We start from the raw sequence: 10,057 nt of genomic DNA on the forward strand, positions 1-10,057 counted from the left end.
AAAAAAAAAAAAGTACAACTTAAGGTATGTTTAAAAATGTGCAATTGGTGTTTTGGGATAGGTAGATTTGAAGCACAAATGTAATATAAAATTATAACCTCAACCTAAATTTATAATGGAATATGTGAGAGGTTGATGGTAGAACCAAGGTTACTTCTGGGGGTGGAGGAGGACAGGTTATCAGGAGTTAACATAAAGGAAGCCTGCTTTGTTGTAGTTGTCAAGTGTGACTGAGTCAATTTTGACTCATAGTGATCCTGTATAGGATTTCTGAGGAGTAGCTGGTGGGTTTGAACCACAGGCCTTGAGGTTAGCAATCCAGTGCTAATCCTACAGCACCACACACCAAGACTCCAGGGAGCCTGCTAAGGTACTGGAAATGGTCTGTATTATGGTGGTGGTGGTATGTGCCGTGGAGTTAGTTCCGACTCATAGCGACACTGTACAGGGTTTCTGAGGCTGTAAATCGGTATACAAATATATAAAAATTCATTCAGTTGTACATTTGATATCTTATATAAGGAGATATTCCCAGGCACCTGCCTCAAAGATTTTGAGTCAGTTGGCCCTGAGTGGGGCCCTGGAATTGGTATTTTAACAAATAACCTCAGATAATTTAAATTCAGGTTTTGTTGGCTGTCTTTGAGAAACACTCACATAGGTTCTGGCTAAATTGGCAACTAGATAATATTAAGCTTTGATTCATACTTAAGCACCAGTGCTGGATGTGTGAGGTTGACTAAATCATTCTTTCCTCCCATAGGAATGTTGTCTGAGGTTTTCAGTACCTCAACCAACGGGAATGACCATTGCTGTATGTTGTGAAACTAGATTGCCTCATAGAGAAGCGGGTTTTGAACTGGTTGGGGTATGAAGAAGGCTTAATTTATATGACAGATTTCAAAAAGTTTGTGGAAAATTTCCAATATCTCTTAATCTCATCTTCCCATGAATTTTCTGAAGCCCCTTGTACCATTGTAACCAACCATTGCTCGAAAAAGGGATGACACTATTATGTCTTCAACTTGGTAGTAGTGAAAACCCTGAAATCGTGATTTTCAAAGACCATAGAATTAAACACAGATTCCAAGGCATACTGGAATAATTACATATCTCATAGAGTTTTCACATATCTTCTCTTCTTTCCTTTTGCCACAAATCTTTGAGAATTGCAAGGTTGATATTACGTTTCCCATTTTATAGGCTATTAAGCAGATTGGAAAGGACCTCTGGTAGCAAAGTGTTTATGAGTCAGGCTGCTAAACCTCAAGGTCAGCAGCACGAAATTACCAGCAGTTCCATGGGAGAAAGATGAAGTTTTCTGCTCCTGTAAAGATTTACAGCCTCGGAAACCCTCTGCAGGGTCGCTAAGAGCGGGAACCGATTCCACAGCACATCATCATCTTCATCAAGCAGATTGAAATCCTGGTGTGGGTCTGTTGGAAAAACCGTCCTGCTAACTGCAAACTCAGCAGTTCAAACCCACCAATCATTCCTTGGAAACACTATACAAGGTCTCTATGAGTTAGAACTGACTCTATGGCACTTAAAAACAATAAGTAGATTTACACAGCCATAAGGAACTCTGGTACCTTAATGGTTATGAGTTGGGTTGCTAACCTAAAGGTCAGCAGTTCGATACTACCAGCGGTTCCATGGGAGAGAGATGAGACTTTCTACTTCCATAAAGATTTACAGCCTCAGAAACCCTATACAGGGTTCCTTGGGTAGGAACCGACTCGACAGCACTTAACAAGAACAACAACAACAACAACAAGAAATTGAGTTGTCCAAAATTGCATAACAGAGTCAGAACCCAAATTCAGAAGTTCTGCTACATTATTCATACCATACTGCTATAGGACTATAGCCCCAGGACACTCATTTTGCCATTTTGAGGAAATGATTGGATATAGCAGTTTTCATTAACTATTTATTTCTTGAAATTTCATAACATGTGCATGAAACCAGAGATTTATTTTGCATTTAGTCCTCTGCAATGACTTAAAAAAAAAAAATACAACAATGACTTTAAAAATAATGAGTAAATAAAACTGACAAATGTCTGAAATAAGTCCCTTCCTCCAACATATTCCTTCTTCAAGAAAATGTGCATTAAAAAAATGTGTTTCCAATAACTTTCAATATGCTGTCACGCTTGGAATAAAGGGAGGAACAATGAAAGAAGTTTGGGGAACTCTTTCATAAAATATAACATCCTGATATATTTTATATATCTGAGTGACCATCATTGTTGTTATTAAGTACCATCAAGCCAGTTCTGACCCATAGCAGCTCTCTATAGGGTTTCTGCGTAGTGACCTTGCGGTTCAGCACTGACTTTGCAGTCTAGTGCATTAACCTACAGTGCCACACCAGGATGAAAATGACCATTTATTAATGATTGAGTGTAACTATTACTCTGAATGCAGTCCTAGTGTGATGCTGTCAGATCAGCACTGGATTGCTAACCACAAAGTTGGTGGTTCAAACCTACCAGATGCTCCTTGAAAACCCTCCACAGGGTCGCTATGAGTCAGCACTGACTTGACAGCACAAAGCAACATGATATGTGACCAAGATTAATCTTTAAAACAAATGTAATTATGACTCTGTTCTCATTGTTCAGATATGCTTTTATAAAGTCCATCAAAGTTTTCCTGGAGTATTTTTATTATTATTATTGCTTGAGATTGTTGTTGTTAAGTGCCATTGAGTCAGTTCTGACCCATAGCAACCCTGTATAGGGTTTCCGAGATGTAGCTGGTGAACTTGAACTTGCAGTTCAAATAGATTTGCAGTCTGGCACATTAACTCACAGCCATTATCATCACTCACATTAACACCAGCCATGATAAAACTTAAGAACAGAAGAGTCAGTTTCTAAAGTCTCTTTTTTATTTTATTACAGGTCCTTAGGGTGTATTACGATCGCCTTCTGGATAATGCAGACAGAAGTTGGCTTGTCAACTACATTCAGGAAATTTTGAAAAAACACATGAATGAAGATTTTCATGAGCTTTTTCGAAGACTGGATTTTGATAATGATGGAGTGGTGGCAGAAGATGACTTGCGCAGTTTAATGTTCTGTGATTTTCATGATCCCAAGAGGGAGGACACCAACTACAAAGAAGTTGCAAATGTGGATGACCTTCGAATGATAGTAGAAACTCACCTAGAAGAATACAATAATATTAGTAAAAAAACCATGAACCTTGTCTTATTCCGATTTGCCATAGAACACATCTGCAGAATCTCCAGGATCCTGAAGCAACCTCGCAGCCATGCTCTTCTGGTTGGTGTGGGAGGGAGTGGAAGGCAGTCTGTCACCAGGTTAGCTGCCCACATGGCTGATTACTCTGTTTTCCAGGTTGAAATCTCCAAGGGCTACGGCAGCTCTGAGTGGCATGAAGATTTAAAAGTGATCCTGAGGAAATGTGCTGAAGGTGAAATGCAAGGTGTCTTCCTATTTACAGATACTCAGATTAAAAGAGAATCATTTCTAGAAGATGTCAACAATTTGCTAAATGCTGGGGAGGTTCCAAATCTCTTTGCATTAGATGAGAAGCAGGAGATATGTGAGAAGATGCGTCAAATAGATCGTCAGCGAGATAAGACCAAACAAACAGATGGTAGTCCCATAGCTCTGTTCAACATGTTTATTGATCGCTGCCGCAATCAACTACACGTGGTCCTCGCCATGAGTCCCATTGGAGATGCGTTCCGGATTCGCCTTAGAAAGTTCCCAGCTCTTGTTAACTGTTGTACAATCGACTGGTTCCAGGTATTACTATTAGATTTTAGATAAACTTCTTGAAATGTTAAATCTTCACAATCATTATGATTTATTTTATAGGCTTTCCCCCCTAAAAAGTCTAATCTATAGCAATGTATTTTGTGAAATTATAATTCAAGAAATCATCATAGTAGAGAAATAAGCTATTAATAGTTTGTGTGGTCATTAACTTCAATATATGGTAGAACATTCCCAGACAAATTTGGGTTCTAGGCCAGGCAAGAAACAGTACACTCAAAGGCTTCCCTGAGGAAAGCTTAAGGAAGTAACTTCACAGAGATGTAGGCAGGATTTGGGAGACCAAGAAGAGATAGTGGAGCACTTAGGAAGTTGTGGAGTAATAGTAGAATGTTGTTACTATCCCTGAGGATAAAAGAGTAAGGAGAAGGAAGATTGTTACTAAAGCTGAGTGAGAGCTTGGAGTCCTCAAAGTGAGACTGCCCAGCAAGAAGCAGAACCTACGACTGCAGGGTTGCTGGAAAGAGAAGGTATAAGTGCATACCATCACCTGTCTGTCTCTTCTACTCTCCAATCTCTCAGCATTACCCAACCCCAAACTCACTGCCATCAAGTTCATTCCTACTCAGAGACAATATATAGGGCTTTGGAGACTATAAGTCTTTACAGGAGGAAATAGCCTCATTTTTTTCCTAAGGAGTAGCTACTGGAGTGAATGACTTACCTTGCAGTTAGCAGCCTAACCCACAGTACCACTAGGGCTTCTTACTCAACAGGAGGTCAAAAGGGAGACAGCCAGAAGATGATTTTCTGTAGTAAAGCTTTGTATTAGGAAGAAGAGAGCAGGGCAGACAAGGACAGAAGATGGATGAGGACAGAAGGGAAGCAGCAAAGAGAATAACCAGCTCAAAGAGAACAGTAGTTTAATTCTTCTTCCCTTTAACACTATAGAACAATACAGTCTACATATAAATATAATAGGACATTATTGGGCTCTGGAAGACCCCATGAAGTGAGAGACCTAACACATAGTTGTTAATGACATTGGCTTCTCTGTACCTTCAATTTCTGGTAAAAATTATTTCATTGAGTACATACTTATTGAAACTTAGCATTGTAGCAGGTCTTATAAAATATTTAAATAAAAGGTAAATGAAATAAGCAAAGCCTCTTTCCCCTTAAGCTTACTTTCTACAGAAAAACAACTCAACAAAAATAGCTCCATGATACAAAGTGATGTGGATGAAAGTAATTCAGAGGCTACGTTGCTGCTGCTGCATGCTATCAAGTCAGTTTTGACTCACAGAGACCCCGTTTAGGTTTTCTAAGGCTGTAAACCTTTATGGGGGAGAGAAATCCCCATCTTTCTCCTGTGGAGCAATTGGTGGATTCAAGCTGCTGATCCTGCAGTTAGCATCCTGGCACATAACCCACTACACTCCCAGGGATCCTTAGAGGCTACACTGTTGTTGGTGTTAAGTGTTATCGAGTCAGTTCTGACTCATAGCGATTCTGTATAGGGTTTCCAAGGAGCAGCTGGTGGCTTTGAATTGCTGACATTGCAGTTCATAGTCCAGTGCTTATCCTACAGCACCACACCAGGACTCCAGTAGCTAGTAAAAGGCTTCCAAAATAGGTAACTTTTAAGAGGAAACCTGAAAGATCTGGGCAGAGAAAATAACTAGTGAAGACAAGGGGCCAGTTTTAAAGAACTATGGGACCAGAAAAAATCAGAATGAGGAGTGCAGAGAGCAGAGGGGGAGATAATATCGATGAGGTCAGAAAAGAAGTACGGGCCAGATCAAGAAGAGATTGGCTAGTAGGTTTGGACTTTTAAGCATGCAAGGAAGTTATTGGAGGGTTAAGAGCTGGGGAGACATTTGAATTGATTTGCAGGTTGAAAAGATCCCTCTGCAGCTATGTGGGGAATGGACAGTGGAGGTAGCACAAGAGTGGAAGCAGTGCGACCACTTAGGACACTCTAGAATATTCCAGGCAACTGATACAGAAACTTGAATTAGGACAGTTGTGGTAGATACAGAAAGAAGCGAAAGGATTGGGGACCTATTTAAGAAGTGGTGCCTACAGAATTTGCTTATGGGATGTATGTAGGAATGAGGAAGAAGAAAGAGATCAAAGATGATTCCTGTGTTTTGTATTGAATGATTGGATGGATGATGGTATTGTTGTTAAGTGTTGTCGAGTTGGTTCAGACTCATAGCGACCCTGTAGAGTTTCCAAGGAACAGCTTGTGGGTTGGAACTGCCAACCTTGTGATTGGCTGTCTAGTGCTTTTCCTATAGTGCCATATTAAATTGGGGGGGAGACTGTGGGAGTAACAACTTTGATGGATGAGTTATGAACCACTTTTTGGACTTGAGTTTGAGATGCTTATAGGCCAACAAAGAGATATCAGGGAAGCCATTGTTTATATGATTCTTCCTGGATATTAGGAGGAAGGATAGTAATATTTGCCTTAGAGGATTATTGGGAGATTTAAATGAGATAATGCTTGTAAAGTGCACAAAGAAATAGGCATTCCATAGTTTAGTTCCTTTCCTAACATGTTATTAAAATCTTTGAACACAACCTACAGAGTTTAGATTAAATATAAGTACTTGGGGGAACATCCTTCATGAAGTATGTCTCTGTCTACCCTCTCCCTTGTTGTTGTTAAGTGTCGTTGAGTCGATTTTGACTCATAGTGACCCTGTATAGGGTTTCTGAGGAGTGACCAGTGAGTTTGAATCCCTCAAATTGAGGTGTGTAGTCTTGTTATCCTATAGCCCCACACCCGGACTCCCATGTTACACTCCTCCTTTCCCAACATCCATAAACTGTAAAGGATTGTCCTAACAATAGGAGCCCTGGTGTGGCACTGTAGAATAAGCACCGGACTGCTAACCAAAAGGTTAGCATCTCCTCGGAAAGCCTATACAGGGTCACTGTGAGTTGAAACCGACTTGACAGCACTTAACAACAACAAGCTCCAGTAGCAAACTCACTTGGATCCCTTTTATTTTCATTTAGTCATGGCCTGAAGATGCACTTCAGGCAGTTGCCTCACGCTTCTTAGAAGACATTGAGATGTCAGATGAAACACGAGACGGCTGTATCGACATGTGTAAAAGCTTCCACACTTCTACTATAAACTTATCAAAATCCTTCTACATTGAACTTCAAAGATACAATTATGTGACTCCTACCTCTTATCTTGAACTAATCTCCACCTTCAAGCTGTTATTAGAAAAAAAAAGAAGGTAAAAGAGCAATTTTGTATTTCTAAGTAAGCAATGGTGGTTTTAAGATAATGTGTGTACAGAAATCACATAAAAATGATGCAATATAGATTTGTTTCACTTAATACACTGTGAATTTTATTAAATCTTGAGGTAATTTCATCCATAAGCATCTGAAGATGGGTATGTATGATCATGTTTATAGAAAGAAGAAGGATATGCCACTCCGAGCTATGTTAGGACCTCAGGAGATTTGACAGTGATTTTTTTCAGTAAACACCTCTAGGAAAAGTAAACATTTTTGTGCCTTTAAGTCAAAATCCCATTTAGTTAATAAGTAATTATTAAACCTTTAAAGAAAATTAAGGTTATCCATCTTTCTTGGATAAGTAATTGGATAATAGATGAACCACTAAAAACTCTTCTTTGTATGTATTGCCTATTCTCTTTGGGCACTGAACAGCTGAGACCACAGAGGTAGCCATTCAATATACATGGCCAGTTTTCCTTTTCTAAATAGACTTGCATTTAAACACATCAGTAAACTTCTCAACTATAGAAAACGCCAATGTGAGTGTTTTAATGTCTTTCAGGGTGGCTTTTGCATGCAAAAATAAAAGTATACTAAAAAGTGTCTCTGGTTCTAATAATGAGTACTCAGTACATATAATAATTGAAGACTTATTAACGTTAAGCTAGAATTACACTAACCAAATCCTGGTGTGGTACTGTAAGGTAAGTACTGGATCACAAGGTCAGTTTGAACTACAAGGATCCTTCCGAGTAGGAACTGACTCTACTGGCACTTAACACCAACAATACTAACCACAAAGTGGATAGTTCAAATCCACTAGCAGCTCTTGGAAACCCCTTACAGGGTAGGGTTGCTGAGAGTCAGAACAGATTCCATGGCACACAACAATACCCACAACAAGGTTAGAAGTTTAGAAAATGTTAATGGTCACCTCTAAGGGCATCTTTGATTAATGTTTGGTCACGTTATAAATTTCAGTTAAACAAAAATTTTTGTATTACATCTCCCTTTACAATATATTATTGTTTCTCTTTTAAGGTTTGAGTTAACAAATCAAACCTCATTAGGTACTTAAATTATTTATAAATTAGTAAGTTGAACCTTGAATTCTTTAAATGTTTGAATCTTATTTATCAACTAAATGGGATTTTGACTTAAAAACACAAATGTTAATCTATTGCTCAATTATACAATTTAAATTGGAATTGCAAGGCTGACTTGTTAATCTAAAAAGATACTTTTATATTAAAACAATATATTTTAAACACCAAATACATAAAGGTTCCTTATCACAAATTATTTATCCTATTGAGTTTGAGTTTTGTATACATGTTTACGCTTAATTTTAAATCTTTGTGTGACTAACTCACTATTCTCAAGTGATTTAAAAAAAATTTTTTTTTGGGTAAAATGTGTATTACAAAATACTTGCCATTTTAACCATTTTAAACTGTACAATTCAGTGACATTAACTACACTCAACATGCCATGCCATCATCACTGCTATCCATTTCCAAATGTTTGTCATCAACCTAAACAGAAACTCAGCCCCCTTAAGCAATAACTAACCCATTTCCCCTCCTACCAGCCCCTGGGAACCACTAACAGACTCTTCTCTCTATGCATTGCCTATTCTAGGTATTTCATAGAAGTAGGATTATATAATATTTGTCCTTTTGTGACCTTCTTTTATTTCTCTCAGCATACTGTTTTCAAGGTTCATCTATGTTGTAACATTTATGAGAATTTCACTTTTTTTATGGCTGTATAATAAGGAGCCATGATGTTGCAGTTATTAAGTATTTGGCTGCTAACCTGCTAATTGAAGCTCACCAGCTGCTTTGTAGGAGAAAGATGTGGCAGTCTGCTTGGAAACACTGTAGGACAGTTCTACTCTACCCCGAGGGGCAGCTATGAGTCAGAATCGACTCATTAGTAACAGGTTTTTATATGATAGACCTCATTTTTCTTTACCCATTCATCTGTTATAGAGAGGTGGTTTCCACCTTTTGGCTATTGTAAATAGCTGCAGTGAACATCCCTGTGTAAATGTCTGTTTGAGTCTCTGCTTTTTAAGTCTTTGGGGTATATTCCTAGGAGTGAAATTGCTGGGTCATATAATTCTGCAGTGGGTTTGAACCACAAGAGGTTCAAACTCATCAGTCACTCCTTGGAAACCCTATACAGGGTTATTATGAGTCAGAACCAACTCAACGGCACTTAACAACAACATGATAATTCTATGTTTAACCTTTTGAGGACCCACCAAATTGTTTTCCATAGCAGCTGCACCATTTTATGTTCCCATCAGCAATGAATGAGGATTGTTCCAATTTTTCAACATCCTCACAAACACTGCAATTTCTGTTTATCTGATAACAACAACCTTATGTAATATCTCATCGTGGTTTTGACTTCCATTTTGTTAATGACTAATTACCTTGAGCATGCTTTCACTTGCTCTTTGGCCCTTCATATGACTTTCTTAGATAGTCAGAGTCTTCTGTCTATTGTGAGCACATAATCAAAATCATAAACGACATTTAAAATTTAATCTGAATTTCTAAGTGCTTTTGATCCTCTTGTATGGGAAAAATATTATATATACATATAAAGATGCAAGACTATATTAAGTTAAAGAACATACAATATACATGGAAAGACAATCATCTTAACAGACTTGGGTGGGAACATGGAAGAATTAACAGTGGTATGACTGAAACCCAGGGCATGAACCATGGCATCTAGAAAAGTTATAGCATCACTTGGGAGTGCATTGCAATAGTCAATATATATATATATATATGGCTGTTGTTAAGTGCCATTGAGTTGGTTCCAACCCATAGAGACCCTGTATAGGGTTTCTGAGTATTGGCTGGTGAGTTTGAGCCACTGACCTAGTAGTCAAGCACTTATCTTACAGTACTACAACAAGACTTTATATATATATATATATTGTTGTTGTTGTTAAGTGCCGTCGAGTCGGTTCCGACCCATAACCACCCTGTACAGGGTTTCCGAGGGTGTAAA

General features: G+C 38.4%; 1 protein-coding gene across 1 annotated transcript in view; it reads left to right on the forward strand.

The window, feature by feature from the left end:
- The window catches only part of DNAH7 (dynein, axonemal, heavy chain 7), a 324,797-nt gene that overhangs the window by 172,190 nt on the left and 142,550 nt on the right, over positions 1-10,057 (forward strand). The window contains exons 41-42 of the mRNA XM_006862048.1: positions 2,912-3,784; positions 6,785-7,014. Of these exons, the coding sequence (XP_006862110.1) occupies positions 2,912-3,784; positions 6,785-7,014 (1,103 nt within the window). The remainder of the gene's footprint in view (positions 1-2,911; positions 3,785-6,784; positions 7,015-10,057) is intronic.

This window comes from Chrysochloris asiatica, unplaced genomic scaffold (assembly GCF_000296735.1).
Source record: "Chrysochloris asiatica unplaced genomic scaffold, ChrAsi1.0 scaffold00045, whole genome shotgun sequence".
Lineage (NCBI taxonomy): Eukaryota > Metazoa > Chordata > Mammalia > Afrosoricida > Chrysochloridae > Chrysochloris > Chrysochloris asiatica.